The following is a 19,568-nucleotide window of genomic DNA, read 5'->3' as shown; positions in this document are numbered from 1 at the left end:
TAGTGGAGTCCTTTTTGTTTTCTATATTCGTCGTCTGCGGTCTTAAAAATTGTAAAAGTCGCAGATTAAGGATGTACCAGAAAGAACTTTCAACACGAAAAGTTTCAGATTTAAATAACTATTTACCATTTTAATTTTATTATAGTGGTGAATTTTGCATCTGAGACTTTTCAATTTGATTTGAAATAAGTGTAATAGTATGATACAATGGCCTTATGACCAAGTGCCAGGGACTAACGAGTCTCGCCTGATTTTAGATGAACAAGAAGAAACAAAAGCAATATCTTTTATATTATAATATATTTATTATAGGAAATTATATACATTTCTAATATCTTCAAATAGATAAGGAAGATACTTTTGCTAGGACGGATTGCATACATTTGACAAAATTAATAGCTTTATCTTCGGAACTTTTTCCTTCAGTTTTGCCGCATTTGTCTTGAAACTCTTTTCGACCATCAATGCTGTCAGTCAAAGCTTCAACATGTTTCTTGAACCCATCAGGAACAACGTCTCCATTCTGATCCAGTGCTCCCACTTTAATATTAACACAAAGAGCTTGCTTGCCGGTTTCAGTGGTTATAACTCCTTTTCTAATGTTTTCGATTTCGTTTACAGTTGAACCAGATTCTTTTTGACATTCCTTAACCAGTTCTTGAACTCTGTGCCGTTCTGGATTGCCCATTATCTGTAAAATATCAAAGTTGGATTAAAATAGAGCATACGGAATATTACACATAAGTTAAATCCAGCTTATTTTCGACACCTTATATGCATAAGATTGTAACTGCACTTACAATATTTTTTAAACATAAAGGATAAAGGCAAGCGTCCACAGACCCGCATCGTACGCATCGGACACATCGTACGTAACGGATTTTAGTTTTCCTTGTACAAAAACTTATGTACCTGCGTCCACTGACCCGCATCGTACGGATCGCACCATCGGGAATGCCGAAGGGTTGCTCCGAGAGGCAACTTTTGCGATGCGTACCGATGAATCATTCGGAATGCCGATCAGTGGACGCACCCCACGGAATTTCGCTTGGGCCAGTGGGAGCTAATATACGGCTATTTGCATTTTGACGATCGTCTTGTCCGTAATGAAAAAAGTAAACTCAGTTTTAACTGTTATTTATTTAAATATAGGTATGTATATTCAGAAAAAGTATTACAGGCCATGATAAGTTGATTATGGGGATTAAAATATCATAAATTACTCACTTTTCATGTTTATTAGTCTTTTTCAAGATATCTTGAGTATCCAACTATGAAAATTATTCTCGTTAAAAAAACAACACATTTTTCTATCACAGCAATGAACTTTTAAAAAATATTAGACTTGCTAATGATGTTTCTGAGAGAAGTGTAAAATTGATACTAGACATTTTATTGTCCCTCACAAAAGATGAAAAAGCAACCAAAGTGTGTTACAAGTAGTTGAAAACCAAAAAAAAGTATTTAAGAGTACACAGTAACGATAAACAGGTAGCAACAAACGCGGTCCGAGATTGCGAAATTTCTGAGAACTTTCAAAAGTGAGGCAACAGTGCGTCGGTAATTCGACACTGACAGTGACGTTTATACTATCAAAAACAATAATTTTTATACACATAGGCGCGAAATGTTGCCAAGTCAGTGACGTTCGATTTCTTGTTATAAAAAAATTGATTTTTAGTAGTTCCAATGTGACCCAAAATCTAGGCACGGGATAAAAAGTTTATTTGAAGAAAGTGTATTTTTTGTCTTTCTTAATGGCGGTACAGGCTCCTTTTTTTAATATTCTATTTAGTTATATAGTAATTTCCACATACTAACATATTTCTGAAATTGGGCTCTATACCGCCATTCTTTATTATATTACCAATATGTGTGCCAAATATCTCGACAAAATATTCAAAATTGAAGCCGCAATCTTGAAACGCGTTTGTTGCTACCTGTTGATCGCTACTGTTTGCTCTTAACCGATTTCAGAAAGGCAACTTTAATTAATCTTTAAAGAAACTTTTACTGATATAGTTACTATTTTCCGTTTAAATCAAATTGTAACAGCTTTGTGTATTCCTTTATATTCAAATGTATAATTACTTAGAAAAATGGGCGCTATTATGCGGTCTACCATCGTGTTTCTGCTATAGCTTGCGGTCTACCGAGAGAATTGGTGTGTAAGCTGTAATATTACTATGCCGATAAAAAAATGTTTACAAATAATTTTTGAATCTATTTTTTAAAAACATGTAGAGTTTGTGTAAGGTTTTAGAGGTCCAAAGTTAATAATTTTCGAAATATTTAAAATGACATATGACAGTTTTATCAGTATAGTGTCATTTTTAAATAATTTAATATCTTTGACATATGTATTATATGGTATATCAATATAAAATATAATGTGATCACTATTTGCAAATACATTTTTTTTCATTTGATTAAGTGGTACACCCTGTATATTGTATATTAGTATTGAATTTTGTAGTAAATATTACAGGCTTTCTTTTAATATCTGGTTGTATGTACCTAGCATGTTTCGTTTTGTAGATATTTAAAAAAGAACTATAGATTTTACGTTTTTGTGGATTTTTTATTACTGAACAGATACATTAAAATATCATACTAATAAATGTAGTTAATATGCATACATTAATTATTAAATTAAATAAACAACCAATTAATAAACAACCAATTTTAATGATTAATTATTTATATGGGAAATAAGCCACAATTAAAATGAAAAAAATAATTTTATTAACGTTTCGACGCCCAAATCGGGTGCCGTTGTCAAAATACAAAATATTACTAAAATAAACTAAAGTGTTGTTGCTAAGCAAAAAAAATTCTTCTAATAATTTATTTAATCTCACTCATTTATATTGGCAATTCAGACATATATTATACATTTTAAAGTAGAAGACTTTAAAATGATATTGCCAATATTTATGAGTTGCGTTCCTGGGACGACTTACTGAAAGATAGTTCATTCGATTACATGAAATTAACCCCAACTCAAGAATATCCGTCATAAAAAATTATAGCATGTGATATGTCTTTAAAAAGACAACCAAATGCAACGACAGTAAAATTCTCGCGTTAGAGACTTCATAGTAAATCACAAGGGAAAACCAGGAAAAACCTTGTGATACTATCCCGACATCGTAAGTATTTGGTCTTACATTAATTTACTCTCAAAAAATAATACCAAATTCTGACTTGTAACATGTTTAAATTATAAATATTATTAATAATACTAGATATATAAGTAATACTAAAATATAAAATATGTACTAGCTCGATATTATTGACTTACTAATCTTGGTATTTTCTTTCTATTGACTTCCTCTTTCAGTATGGGTAACCACATCCTACTGCATTCTACCGAGGAATTTGCGACACAATTGGTTTCATTTAGCATAATTAGAGCCGCTTCTTTGATTTTTCTCTTTTTACTATCTGATTCTTTCAGGACTATACTTGAATCTCTCCACTGAACTCTATGTTCATTATCCCATGCGTGTTGACATATTTGAGATCTCTCAAATTCTCTATTTTTAATATAAGATTGATGTTCACTTATTCTAACGTCTAATGGTCTTGATGTCTCACCTAAATAAAATTGTTCGCATTCACAAGGTATTTTATAAATGCAATTTTTTGTTCTTTCTTGATCATTGTTAGGTTTAGTTTTAGATAGAATAGATCTCAATGTGTTTGTTGTTTTGAATGTTGTTGAAATGTTGAATTTATTTCCTATTGTTTTAAGTTTCTCGGATAGTCCTTTTATATATGGTATTGATATTTTCCTCGTATTATTTCTGGTGAATGTTGTAGGATCCCGTTCTAAGTTGTTCTGTTCCATTCGATCCAATCTTGACAATTCCTTATTTATAAACGATAAAGGATAATCATTTTTTAATAAAACAGATGTTAACAATTGTTTTTCTGCTAAAAAGGAATTTTCGTTAGAACAAGTAATTTTGGCTCTATCATATAAGGATTTAATGATTCCCTTTTTAACGTTGATGTTGTGATTTGACTTGTAATTGAGATATCTGTTGGTGTGTGTTGGTTTTCTATACACTTGAGTCTCATATCCAATATCCTTCTTTGAGATCAAAACATCGAGGAAAGGTAGGCTGTTATTGTATTCCTTTTCCATTGTAAATTTTATTGTCTCTTCTTGATCGTTTATAATATTCAGGAATGTATCTAACAATTCTGATCCATGAGGCCATATTGAAAACACATCATCTACATATCTCCACCATACTGTGGGTTTTAAATTTTGTTTAGAAATAATATTAGTTTCGAAATCCTCCATAAATATATTAGCCAATAATGGAGATAAAGAAGAGCCCATTGCTAGACCAAAATTTTGTTTATAGAATTCATTGTTTAGTTGAAAATAGGTATTATGGGTACATAATGTCAATAACTCCATTATAGCTGATACATTTAGTCTTGTCCTAGTTGCCAATGTATTATCATTCTCTAATTTCGTTTTGATTATGTTTAAAGTTTTATCTAATGGTACATTTGTAAATAAACTGTTTATGTCAAAACTTACTAAAATATTATTTGGATTAAATTCAATAGTTGATAATTTGTTTAAAAAATGTTTTGTATTTTTTATAAAAGTGTCATCATTATTAGCAAATGGTTTTAGAATGTTTAATAAGAATTTTGATAGTTCACTACAAGGAGAATTGATGGTACTACAAATGGGTCTAAGTGGTATGTTCGCTTTATGAATTTTCGGCACTCCATAAAAATGTGGTGTCTTACTGTAGTGAGGTGTCATTAATTTTCTTTGATAGTATGTTAGATCATTTTTAAATTTGAATAAAGCTCTATATATTTTGTTTTCCAGTGTCTTCGTTGGATCCTTCGTTAATTTGCTATAAGGTCCATTTGTAATTAGATCTGTAATTTTGTCCTCATATTGTATTTTATTCATTATTACAGTTGCATTGCCTTTATCCGCTGGTAAGATTGTTATGGAGTCATCATTTCTTAAAGTTTTTAAAGCCTTCATTTCCTCTTTGCTGATGTTCTGTTCAATTTGATTAGACTTTTCCAATTCAAGTTTACATAGTACCCTATATTGTTCTTTTTCATGAGTTGGTAGACACTGGGATATTTTCTCCACTGAGCTGATTATGTCTAATTTTGGAATAGATGGATGAGTAACAGCATAGTTTAAACCTTTTGACAATACCAAATTTTCCGTTGCATTTAAATGTCTATTTGATAGATTGACAACTGTCGTTAATATGTCATTATTTCTATTTAGGTTATCAAAAGTATGTAAACTATTTTGTTCTAAAAGATTATTAAATTTATTTAAATGTATATTTCTTTGTTTCTGATATGAATTTTCATAAATTATGTGTAAACTAAAAATAATTCGATCAAAATCAGAACTTGATATCATTCCGAAAAGTAAATCTTCAATACTTACGATGTCTTGTTCGATAAAAAATAAATTTGACCTGTGAAATTGCAACCTTTCCCGGATCATCGACAAACTGGCTCTATGTAGAATATTTTGAAGTCTTCTGCTTGAGTATGCTGGCCGTAACCTCAAGCCCTTTGGTATTATGTTGTTATTTCTACATCTTCTTAAAAATTTTATTGAATTTTGACAATGTGCCAGTTTCTCGTAGAAGGTTTCCAATTTCCTAAAATTTTGACACACGATAGGCCCATACCGGTTTCTTAATGTTGTTCTGAAGCTATTTCCTTGTGGCATTTTTATGATTAATTATTTATATGGGAAATAAGCCACAATTAAAATGAAAAAAATAATTTTATTAACGTTTCGACGCCCAAAACGCCCAAAATTCATAAAGCGAACATACCACTTAGACCCATTTGTAGTACCATCAATTCTCCTTGTAGTGAACTATCAAAATTCTTATTAAACATTCTAAAACCATTTGCTAATAATGATGACACTTTTATAAAAAATACAAAACATTTTTTAAACAAATTATCAACTATTAAATTTAATCCAAATAATATTTTAGTAAGTTTTGACATAAACAGTTTATTTACAAATGTACCATTAGATAAAACTTTAAACATAATCAAAACGAAATTAGAGAATGATAATACATTGGCAACTAGGACAAGACTAAATGTATCAGCTATAATGGAGTTATTGACATTATGTACCCATAATACCTATTTTCAACTAAACAATGAATTCTATAAACAAAATTTTGGTCTAGCAATGGGCTCTTCTTTATCTCCATTATTGGCTAATATATTTATGGAGGATTTCGAAACTAATATTATTTCTAAACAAAATTTAAAACCCACAGTATGGTGGAGATATGTAGATGATGTGTTTTCAATATGGCCTCATGGATCAGAATTGTTAGATACATTCCTGAATATTATAAACGATCAAGAAGAGACAATAAAATTTACAATGGAAAAGGAATACAATAACAGCCTACCTTTCCTCGATGTTTTGATCTCAAAGAAGGATATTGGATATGAGACTCAAGTGTATAGAAAACCAACACACACCAACAGATATCTCAATTACAAGTCAAATCACAACATCAACGTTAAAAAGGGAATCATTAAATCCTTATATGATAGAGCCAAAATTACTTGTTCTAACGAAAATTCCTTTTTAGCAGAAAAACAATTGTTAACATCTGTTTTATTAAAAAATGATTATCCTTTATCGTTTATAAATAAGGAATTGTCAAGATTGGATCGAATGGAACAGAACAACTTAGAACGGGATCCTACAACATTCACCAGAAATAATACGAGGAAAATATCAATACCATATATAAAAGGACTATCCGAGAAACTTAAAACAATAGGAAATAAATTCAACATTTCAACAACATTCAAAACAACAAACACATTGAGATCTATTCTATCTAAAACTAAACCTAACAATGATCAAGAAAGAACAAAAAATTGCATTTATAAAATACCTTGTGAATGCGAACAATTTTATTTAGGTGAGACATCAAGACCATTAGACGTTAGAATAAGTGAACATCAATCTTATATTAAAAATAGAGAATTTGAGAGATCTCAAATATGTCAACACGCATGGGATAATGAACATAGAGTTCAGTGGAGAGATTCAAGTATAGTCCTGAAAGAATCAGATAGTAAAAAGAGAAAAATCAAAGAAGCGGCTCTAATTATGCTAAATGAAACCAATTGTGTCGCAAATTCCTCGGTAGAATGCAGTAGGATGTGGTTACCCATACTGAAAGAGGAAGTCAATAGAAAGAAAATACCAAGATTAGTAAGTCAATAATATCGAGCTAGTACATATTTTATATTTTAGTATTACTTATATATCTAGTATTATTAATAATATTTATAATTTAAACATGTTACAAGTCAGAATTTGGTATTATTTTTTGAGAGTAAATTAATGTAAGACCAAATACTTACGATGTCGGGATAGTATCACAAGGTTTTTCCTGGTTTTCCCTTGTGATTTACTATGAAGTCTCTAACGCGAGAATTTTACTGTCGTTGCATTTGGTTGTCTTTTTAAAGACATATCACATGCTATAATTTTTTATGACGGATATTCTTGAGTTGGGGTTAATTTCATGTAATCGAATGAACTATCTTTCAGTAAGTCGTCCCAGGAACGCAACTCATAAATATTGGCAATATCATTTTAAAGTCTTCTACTTTAAAATGTATAATATATGTCTGAATTGCCAATATAAATGAGTGAGATTAAATAAATTATTAGAAGAATTTTTTTTTTTGCTTAGCAACAACACTTTAGTTTATTTTAGTAATATTTTGTATTTTGACAACGGCACCCGATTTGGGCGTCGAAACGTTAATAAAATTATTTTTTTCATTTTAATTGTGGCTTATTTCCCATATAAATAATTAATCATAAAAATGCCACAAGGAAATAGCTTCAGAACAACATTAACCAATTTTAAAGTCTACCTTAGTAATTTTTCTACCCTAGCAGGTAGTGGCATCGGCAATCCGATCGCTGCCGATACAGTGGACGCAGTATGAAAAATTAATCCGATGCGTACGATGCGTCCGATGCGTACGATGCGGACCTGTGGACGCTTGCCTTAACCCTCATTTTGGTCTAAAAATTTTTATCCTATCTTATGTAAATATAAAACTACCTAATAAAATAACGTCATTGTAAGTGCAAATTTTGAAGCACTTGGTGGAAAAAACATTGTAATCAATGCTACAATATGGAATTTTTTTATTATTGATGAATATTGTAACATCTATTTCATTGACTACCGAAGTAGCTTCTACTGATAAAAATAAGGTAGCTGATGTTCACAGTGGATTGCACGCTCAAGATACATCGACAGCGGAAACTTCTACATGCACCAAAGGCATCATTAGATACGTCTGCTAAGAAAAAACAATACCCAAAGAAGAAAAATCGTGGAAGAAAGAGAAAAAGGTATCCAAGTGTTTGCAAAATGAATGTCTTGAATAAACTGAGGAACTCTGGCCAAGAATATACTAGAAAAATTGGAAAATTAACGAAAATAAGAGAATTGGAACCTGGATGTAACAATAAATGTAAATCTAAATTATCTGAAAATAAATGACTCAATTTATTTGATAATTTTTGGGCAATAGCTGATCACGACTAACACAGCAAATATTTATGTAGATATGTTCTCAGACATATGAACATAATTTGCAGTTAGTAGAACCCCGACTCCAAGTTTGTAAGAAAATCTTATTGGAAACTTTCAACATAACAGATATATGTGGTTAACTACGCTATTCGAAAAAAATTATAGTCAGGGAGGTGGAGAGCGTATACCTGGAGATATGCGTGATCGCCATAAGAACAGAGCAAATGCTGTATACTGTAGACGAAAATGCACATAAAAACCATACGATAAAAGAACTAAGTCAAAATGATATCTTGGACTTTAGATCAATATTAAACAAAATACCGAATTGGGGTTTATACATAGATAAATGCCAAGTTTTCTAGTCGAAAGTACAATTCATGAAAATATTATGTAGAGAATAACCACATGGTCTCAGTTTCTAGTACAATCTTATTTCTGATCAATTACCATTTATAAACCTAGAACATAAACCAAAATTCAGCAAAAGGGCTACCAAATCCAGGAATAAAAATGTATAAGATTTATGGGAAGAAATTATTTGTTTAGCATAAATAACGGATTCAATAACTTCAAAATATAAAGATATTGTTGCTTTGTGCTCTAATACAGCTATACCAGATAGACCGGAGCATTTAGCACTAAAATCACCCGAATAAATAGATTTTTAAATACAGCATCTAGAGCAGGGGTGGGCAAAAGTCGGCCCGCGGGCCGCATCCGGCCCTTTTGCTTACTTTATCCGGCCCGTTGAGAAATCCCCCAAGCAATTTTTTTTAAGAGCATAGGCGCAATTCTTTTTATATGTATTCATTTTTTCGAATCCTGAGAAAACTAATAAGTATTTTTGAAAAATTTAAACGCTGAATGAAATATTACAATATTTCCAAGGGCCGAAAGTCCCTGAAAACTTCTGTTTATTTTAATAAAGTCACAGGGGTAAAAAAAAAGAGAAAATTTAATGTGTTTTTTAATTTCAAATATCTTATTGAAAAGAAACTGTTTGTTTATTCTAAGGGATTTTCGGCCCTCGGTAATAATGTAATCTTTCATTCTGCGTTTAAATTTTTCAAAAACATTTTTTAGTTTTCTCAGGATTCGAAAAAAAGGAATGCATTTAAAAAGCATTGGTCCGAAATTTTGCGCCCACGCTCTTCATCTCTTTTATGCGATTTTGTTATTAACAGTATTAGTGTTCGTAGTATTCAATGAAATGAATCTCTATCTTCTGCTTTTCTTAAAAGCATCCATGTTTAACCCGTCCAGGCGCGAATATTTTTCTGCCAGGGTATTTTTCGTCTACTAGGACCCTTTTCTTTCGATTTTACCCTTCACAATCAGCTGCTACAACAACTTACAACAACGTACTTATCATTTCTAAGTATGTACTCTTTCTCCTTGCTGTCTTTCTCCTTTTAATGATTTCTCACCATTTCGTTCATAATATGATCGGTCCATGGTATTTTCAAAATTCTCCTAAAAAGCCACAACTCAAAAGCTTCCAGCTTTTTCATGAAGTCAGCATTAACATTCCAATAAACGAGAATAGAGTGGACATACCATTTTTATTATTATTCCGGTTTTCTATAGGGTTCTCTGCCTTACGGTTTCCAATTTCCAGCTTCGTTCGTACGTCGCGCGTCGTTGCGTTCGCGAGGGTGAAGGTTCCTTTTTGACATTGCCTTCTGAATGCCACTGAGCTAGGATTGTTTCTGCCCTCCTCTCCTCTTTCCCTTGGCGTCAATTTTAAAATTTGTTTTGGCAGCCTGTCGTCGTCCATTCTTTCTACATGACCATACCAGATCAGTTGTCTCCTTTGCATTTCGTCGATGATGGTTGACTTGATATAACGTTTTACCATTCGATGTCAGATTTGCAGATTGAATCTTTCTTCTTCTTCTACGGCACTACAGCCCAAATTGGGCCTTGGTCTCCTTTATCTTTTGCCTCCACCCTTGCCTGTCTGTGGCTGCTCTTCTCCATACACGGACTCCTAAGCGGGCTTGTGCGTCGCTGTTTACTGTGTCTTCCCAGCGCTTTCGTGGCTTCCCAACCGGTCTCTTTCCTTGCATTCTAGCATTCAGTACTCGTTTTGGTAGCCTATCCTCTTCCATTCTTATCACATGTCCGGCCCATTGCAATCTTTGTATTCAAATGAAGTCTGACAGGGGCGTTTCCTTATAAAGTTGATAAAGCTCGTTGTTGTATCGACTTCTGAAGATTCCGTTTTCCCTCACAGGTCCTAGTATCCATAGATTTAATCTTTGGTTACTCAGAAATTTCCTTATCTGCATAAAGGCTGCTCTTGAATTTCTGAATTTCATTTTTTATCTGGATCCTTGGTATGGCTTAATATAATGGACCACCTTAAAAATTTCGGGATTTTACTGGGAACAAATGGTTCGCATGTACACCCACACCCAACTATGACAATTTATTATTAGTATTATCTATTATTAACGGTCAAATGTCTTTGTCCAAATTATTTAAAATCATACTTATAGTATTGTTGTCAAAAAAATTTCTTGGGCAGAGAAAAACATCCACCAAAAACATTAGCGTGTGCTCAGCGTACATACTGGGTATGGTATAGGTCTCATATCAGGCCCAGGACACATTTTGAAAATTTCATTTTGGCCCGCGCTTAAAAGTATTTGCCCACCCCTGATCTAGAGACTTGCGGTTTTTTGCGTTATGTTCAGGATGACGCCAGGAGAAAAGTCTACTATTAAAAAATGGGCGGAAATGCATAATTGCACTTTAAAGTGCATAAAATGCATCCAACAGTGCATAAACATGTCAAAATCAGTATACTAAGTACCAAATTTTGTTTTTCGGGGGGTTCTTGTGGTAACTGAATACGAATACACCATCAGAACTGACACCGGATCACCTGGTGCAAAAGGGCACTGCAATGGGCGTCATCTTCTAGATTCTAGAGTTTTCAGGCTTTTCGCCATTAAATTGATGCAAACGGATTACTAATGGGCTTTGGGGTCGCTCAATACAAATATGCCATCATAATTGACCTCCGGAATACCTGGCGTCCAGGGTCACTACTAGAGCACGTCATCTTCTGAAGTTTCGAGGGTTTTCGGCATTAAATTAATGTCAATGGATTACTCGGGGGCTTTTGAGGTTGCTAAATACGAATATGCAATCAGACTAGATAGACGAAGCAACGAAGCATTAAACCTAGGAATTTTGTGCAGTAAGATGAATCGTCATGCAACTTTGTGCATTCGATTCGAGAGAGTGTCAGGCAACTTTGTGAACTAAATTCATCTAGGGCAAAAATTTTTGTGCATAAGAAAATGCATTTTAAAAGTGCATCTCGAAGAGGTGAAAATGAAAAATGTAGAACTCGGGCAATATTGATGGAAATGAGTTGAATTTTTATAATCGGGGGTTTTGGGGATCGCTGAGCCCGAATTTCATATCGGCGATGGTCTCCAAGGTACCTGGTGCCCACGGTGGAACTCGTCGCCTAGAGTTTTACGTTATAATCATTAAAAATCAGTCAACATCCATTACTCCGGGAGTTTTTGGGGTCGCCGGCCACGATTTTAGTGTTGGCGATGGTCTCCAAGATACCTGGTGCCCAGGGTGGAACTCGTCGCCTGGAGTTTTATGTTATATTCATTCAAAATCAGTCAATAACCATTACTTTGAGGGTTTTGGGGGTCGCTGAACAAGAGTTTCATGTGATCGATGGTCTCCAAGATACCTGGTGTCCAGGGTTGAGCTCGTCGTCTGGAGTATTATGTTATAATTATTCCAAATCATTTAAAACCATTACGCGGGGGGTTTTGGGGGTAGCTGAGCACGAATTTCATGACGGCGATGATCTCCTGTGTACCTGGCGCCCAGGGTGGAACTCGTCGCTTGGAGTTTTATGTTATAATCATTCAAAATCAGTCAATAACCATTACTCTGAGGATTTTGGCGGTCGCTGAACAATAATTTCATGTGTTGGATGGTCTCCAAGGTACCTGGTGCCCAAAGTGGAACTCGTGCCTGGAGTTTTATGGTATAATAATATAAAATCAGTCAATAACGATTACTATGAAGGTTTTAGGGGTCGCTGGGCACCAATTTCATGTTGGCGATGGTCTTCAAGGTAGGTATACAATAATCTAAAAAATACGTGTTAAGTTAAATGTTAGTGCACGTATTCATAATCAATTTATTTGTATAATATTTGTATAATATAATGAAAAAATAAATAAAAAATAAAATAAAATAAAAAAATATATTTGCTTACTTAAAGTTACACAAATTTCTCTCTTCCGCAATTTCGAAAACCAAAATTATAAAACAGCGCAGCTATAGACTGTAGATAATGAAAATTCCTTTAATACCAATCTTAAACGGCTTGATATTATAATATTATTATTTATTCTGTAATTAACAAAACTAATAAGTATAAAATATATGACTTTTCAAAACACCAACATTAAAATCTTACTTTGCTTTAAATACGGTATCACTTTTTTAGATGTTTCTTTATAATTAATTAAAAAATTTTAAAAGAACAGGACTACATTTAAGTGTAGCTTGGAGGTATTCACATATATACTATGCTTTGTTTTTAAACCAGGAGCAGTAAAATAAAAAGACAGATTCACACCCAAGAAAGTCAAGAGAAAAATCACCATATATATCTTCTTTTTTGGTTGATCATATCGGCCTTCGACGGTAATCCATCAACATTATATTATACTAATACGTCGCTAAAGAGTTCTAAAAACCACTGTTTTTTGTATATAAAAGCACACTAGAAATCTAAAAATTAAAATAATACCGCAGAAAACACAAAAAATCGCTGATATAACTTAATTACCCTTGAAATGCCAATTATGTCAAAATTTCATAAATGTCGTTAGTGTCAAAATTTAACGACAACTGCTTTAAAAGCGACAAAATTTTAAAATCATTTTCAAATAGGTAATTTTTTAGGATGTAATATAAAAGTGTTTTAAGAAAAATTATTAATGAAAAATATATTTAGCGACCCCCCAAACACCGAAGTAATGGATATTGACTGATTTTGAATGAACATAACATAAAACTGCAGGCGACGAGTTCTACCCTAGGCACCAGGTACTTTGGAGACCATCGCCGACATGAAATTCGTACTCAGAGACCCCAAAAACCCCCCCGAGTAACGGTTATTGACTGGTTTTGAATGGTTACAACATAAACGTCCAGGCGACGAGTTACACTCTGGGAACCAGGTACCTTGGAGACCACCGCCAACATTAAATTTTGTTTAGCGACTCCAAAAACCCCCCGAGTAATGGTTATTGACTGATTTTGAATGGTTATAACATTAAACGCTAGGCAAGAGTTCCTACCCTTGGCACCAGGTACCTTGGGCACCATCGCCGACATGAAATTCGTACTCAGGGACCCTCAAACCACCAGGGTAATAGTTTTTGACTAATTTTGAATAATTATAACTAAAAACTCCTGGCGACGAGTTCCACTTTAGGCACCAGGTATCTTGTAGACCATCGCCGACATTAAAATCGTGGTCAGCGACCGCAAAACCGCCGTGTAATGGATATTGACTGATTTTTAATTATTATAACATAAAACTCCAGGCGACGAGTTCCACACTGGGCACCAGGTACCTTGGAGACCATCGCCGACATGAAATTCGTACTCAGCGACTCCCAAAACCCCAAGGGTAATAGTTTTTGGCTGATTTTGAATAATTATGACTAAAAACTCTAGGTGAAAAGTTTCACCCTGGGCACCAGGTATTTTGGATGCCATAGCCAACATTATATTCGTGGCCGGCGACCCCAAAAACCCCCGAGTAATGGATATTGACTGATTTTTAATGATTATAACGTAAAACTCTAGGCGACGAGTTCCACCGTGAGCACCAGGTACTTTGGAGACCATCGCCGATATGAAATTCATGCTCAGCGATCCCCAAAATCCCCGAGTATAAAAATTCAACTCATTTCCGTCAATATTTCCCAAGTTCTAAATTTTTCATTTTCACCTCTTTGAGATGCACTTTTAAAATGCATTTTTTTATGCACAAAATTTTTTGCCCTATATGAATTTAGTTCACAAAGTTGCCTGACACTCTCTCTAATCGAATGCAAAAAGTTCCATGACGATTCATCTTACTGCACAAAATTCCTAGGTTTTGGGCTTTTTAGTGCTTCGTTGCTTCGTCTAAGACCCATGGAGCACCTGGAATGGATTAGTCGAAGGTTTTGACATCACTAAATACGAATACGCAATCAGAAACGAACTGTAGAGCACCTGGTGCCCAGGGTCATTGTAAGGGACGTCGTCTCTGGAGTTTCGAAGGTTTTCGGCATTTAATTGATGCACTTCTGGGGTCACTAAATTATGAATACGCAATCAGAACCGACCTCCGAAGCACCTGGTGTTCAGGGTCACTACTAGGGACGTCATCTTTCAGAGTTTCGACGGTTTTTGACATTTAATCAATTCAAATGAGTTACTGGAGGATTTATCGAGGTCACTAAACATGAGTATGACATCGGAACCGACTCCCGAGGCTCCTGGTGCCCAAGGTCAATGAAAGGGGCGGAATATTCTGGAGTATCGAGGGTCTTCAGTAATACATTGATGCAAACAGATTACTCATAGGTTTTTGGGGTTGCTGGACACAATTAAGCCATCAGAAGAGACACTGGTGCACCTGGTGCCTAAGGCATGAGTTTCGAGAGATTTCAGTAGTAAATGGATGAAAATAGATTACTCTTGGGATTTTGGGGTTGCTGAATGCTAAGACGCCATCAAAACCGACACCGGAGCACCTAATGACAAAGGCATGTCACCTTATGGAATTTCGAAGAATTTCGGTATTAAATTGATGGAAACGAATTGATCATGGCTTTTTGGGTTGGCCGAATACGAATATGAAATCAAAACCGATCCCCTGAGTTACTAATGGCCAGAGTGACTGCTAGACACGTCATGTTTTAGAATTTCGAGGCATTCCGACACTAAATTACTACACACCGAGTACTCAGAGATTTTGTGAGTTGCTGTTCAAAGAAACGTTCAAATTGGTAAATTTTTTTTGCTATTTGTCGTTTTTTTTTAGAATAAATAATTTGTGCTATTCAATTTTTTTAATTATTTTTAAAATTTCGGCATTTTTTTATATTTAATATAAACTCAACGTTTATATTGATGTCTGACATTTTTCCTTCATTTATTCCAAAATCGATTTACTATATTCTGTTTTGATACTGTTATTCATCGTGGTCACTATATACTAAATATTCTTTCATTACAGTCATATTCGTGTCCAGAAACCCCAAAAAAACATAAGTAATCCTTTTGCATTAATTTAGTATCGAAAACTCTCGAAACTCCAGAAGATGACGTGCCGTAGGCACCAGTTACTCCGGTGTATATTCTGATAGGGCATTCGTGTTCAGCAACCCAAAAAATCTATGAGTAATCCGTTTTCATCAATGTAGTACCGAAGAAATTCGAAACTCCAGAAGATGACATCCCTTGCAGTGACCCTTTGCACCAGGTGCACCGAAGGTCGATTCTGATGGCATATTCGCCTTTAGTGACCTCAAAATCCTTCCAGTAATCCAGTTGCATCAATTCAATGCCGAAAACCTTCGAAAGGCCAGAAGATGACGTGCCTTAGTAGTGACCCTGGGCACCAGGTACTCCGGAGGTCGGTTCTTATCATGTATTCGTATTTAGCGACCTCTAAACATCGAGTAATCCGTTTGCATCAATTTAATGGCAAAACCCTCAAAACTCCAGAAGCTGACGTCACTTGCAGTAACCTTGGGCATAAGGTGATTCGAGGGGTCGGTTCAGATGGCGTAGTCGTGTTCAGTGACCCTAAAAACCACCCGAATAACAAAATTTGGTCCCTAGTATACTGATTTTGACATGTTTATGCACTTTTGGATGCATTTTTGAATAGTAGACTTTTTTCCCGCGTCATCCTAAACATAATGCAAAAAATTGCAAGTCTCTAGGTGGTGTATGTAAAAATCTATTTATTTTGTGATAAATGCATTCGTCTAAGAGTAATATTGCAGTTTTTATTTGAATTTTCCCCGCTCTAAACAAACAAAATGTTCGGATGATGTCTCTGAATAAAAGTTTGCTAGGGGTTAATTCTGTTTTTTTTTAATAAAATATTATACACAGTTTTATAATTTGTAATATAAATGTTCATTTTGTAGTTAATAAATGTAACAGATATTATTTTATTTACGTCTTGTTAGTATGTATGATGTGAATTTTAGACACTTTTTTGAGTAAAAAAACCACGTTTTAAATTTAATCAAAGGTAATACCACGAGTCCTCTAAATTTTATAGATAATTTTTTTTGTTTTCTCGAAAACTTCTTTATTTGGTAAAATTACGAAAACAAACCGAATGATAAAATCACGAGTCCGAAGGACGAGTGATATTATCCATTTCGGTTTGTTTGAGTGATTTTACCCTAAATAAAGAAGTTGAAGTATGAAAACGAAAAAATTTATCAAGCAAAATTTAGAGGACGAGTGGTATTTGAAAAGATTATTTTGTGAACCAATATGTATTATTAGTAAATACGGGCATCTGTGAAATATTTTTAAGACAACTAGGATCAATGTCTTAAGTAGGTTATAGATAAATTATTTTATGATTTAAAAATGAACCAATTTATTTATTGTATTGTTAATACATAAAAAACTGTTTAAATCGAAAATGAACAATTATTAAAAACACAATTTTTATAACTAATATGAGATTTTCCAATGTCGTTCGTAACGTATTATGTGAAATTTAGGGTACCTTAAGTTTTATCAGGGAAGAGACTGTTTTATCAAGGAAGAGGCTGTTTTATCAGTATTACACTCAATGATTGGCTAGAACGACGCGTGGTGATTGGCTGAAAAAGCATAAACGTCCGAATTTGACAGGTGAAAAAAATAATCAATAAAAATCTCTTATTCTTTGCTCTTTAGTTTCCATTGATATACACCCGATCAAAGAAACATACCTTGTTGACATATCATTGTATAAACCATTTATTATAATGATCTTCACATAAACTTCTTTTAAAAAGTGGTATTGTAACTATTAAACGTAAATTAAGACCAGTTATGTTAATAACAACAACAATGTCATATGTGAAAGTTAAAAGCTGAGGAAAAGTTATAAAATATGAATAAAGAAAACTACAAAGCATGTAAAAGCTGACGAAGGCAGTAAAAAAATAAAATACGCAAATTTTTTTAAATCGCTCTGCTGTAAACTAAGCAAAAGTATTGATTAATAACTACACAGTTTTTGATTACATCTACATTTACAAACTTACAAATACATTTGTGAACTACACAGTTTGTTATTGATTATGATTAATAACTACACAATGGGTAGTTTTCAATCAATGGCAAAAGTGAATTATAGTCGGTTCGCTAAACTCAGACCAAACTGGCTAGTGATTTTAGTAGGTAATTTTTTTTGTTTTTGGCCAATTTTGCTAAAATTGGCAAAATTACTAACTATTTAGTAATTACAAACTATTTAGTAATTGTTAACTATTTAGTAATTATGTTTTTGCCAATTTTACGAAATTGGCAAAATTACTTACTAAACTCACTATCCAGTTGTGTCTGAGTTTAGCGAACCGACATAATAGCTATTTGTTTAACAAGGGAGGAAAGTGCTACTTTTCCTCCCGAGAATCAAGTTTACTGCCCGACGCGTAGCGGAGGGCAGTAATCATTCAAGGAAGGAAAAGGCACTTTACTCCCATGTTCAACATATGATTTTCCACCTTCCTTAATACGCCAGTCAATGGGAGCAAAAATAGGATATTACCTCCGAATTATATCGTACTGCATGGATTTTAATGAAATTTTGGGAATAGCCTCTAATTATCTCCTAATTCAAAGTTTACCCTATGCCGATGTGTGCTTTTATCTTGGGGGTGGTTCCCACCCCTTCTCGGGGGTAGAAAATTTCTTGGTTTAAATAACCACGGAAATGGCTAGAGAACTTAATTGTAAGCAAGAACTAATTTATAATTTTTTTCTGAAAACTCAATTTTTTTTAATTATTCGTGGTTGAATATTGGCCATTTTCATTGAAACATAACACCTTTTCGAACGGTTTTTGGCAAATATCTTAAAAACTATGCATATAACTAAAAAACTATATAAAGCATTTTTGTAGCTTATAAAAAACCAAAGAGTTCTATCTTCAATCTTCTAGTTATAATATAAAAAGAGATGGTAGGAGAAAATAATTTGTTTTTTTAGTGCGTGCTTAAATCGTTGTATTCAACTTGAAATAATAGACAAACGGTCGATTTTATGTGTACAATGTTACAAAAAACTTTTGTAGTGCTTAAAAAGATCTTTAAAATGAGCAATATTGAAGGTACATTGTATTCAAACTAAGCGAGATATGCTGCAAAAAAAATGATGATTATTGTATTTTAAGAAAAATGAGAAAAAAAAAGAAGTATATTTAACCTCTCATCCACCAGAAATTTAATGCATCATTTTACTTCTCCAATACCTTTTATTATAATATCATGGACGGATTCAAAAAGTTGGACGGGTTTAAAATGAATGGTTTTTGAAAAAAAAATAAGATCAATTTAGAGAGCGCATTTTTAGATTTCCTTAAAAATCTTCTTTTTCTACATGTAACTTGAAAATGATAAGAGATAAAATAATGAAACATAAAACAAAATTTTTACTCAACAAAATCCTACATTTTTGTGTGGTACCTTTGTTTCGTATCTCTTATTATTTTCGAGTTACATAGAGAAAAAGGGAGATTCATAAGAAAATTTAAAAATGCGCTCTATAATTTGATTTTATTTTTTTCAAAAACTATCCATTTTAAACCCGTCCAACTTTTTGAACATAGAAACAACACTATAATAGAAAGTAGTACAGAAGGAA

The 19,568-nt window shown here is 33.4% G+C and overlaps 1 protein-coding gene across 3 annotated transcripts in view; it reads right to left on the bottom strand.

Moving 5' to 3' along the window:
- Nucleotides 1-285: 285 nt before the first annotated feature.
- Nucleotides 286-19,568, bottom strand: part of LOC126879006 (uncharacterized) — a 35,307-nt gene continuing 16,024 nt past the window's right edge. For 2 of the 3 annotated variants that reach the window (XM_050641882.1, XM_050641883.1), the window contains one exon: nucleotides 286-691. In XM_050641882.1, the coding sequence (XP_050497839.1) occupies nucleotides 338-691 (354 nt within the window). In that variant the 3' untranslated portion in view covers nucleotides 286-337. Of the gene's footprint in view, nucleotides 692-12,891; nucleotides 12,913-19,568 lie in introns of those variants that run through there. The other variant, XM_050641884.1, reaches the window with a different exon arrangement.

The sequence above is a fragment of the Diabrotica virgifera genome, chromosome 1 (genome assembly GCF_917563875.1).
Source record: "Diabrotica virgifera virgifera chromosome 1, PGI_DIABVI_V3a".
NCBI classification, from domain to species: Eukaryota; Metazoa; Arthropoda; class Insecta; order Coleoptera; family Chrysomelidae; genus Diabrotica; species Diabrotica virgifera.
The sequence above is the reverse complement of the archived record's forward strand: the minus strand, read 5'-3'. Positions and strand labels throughout refer to the sequence as shown.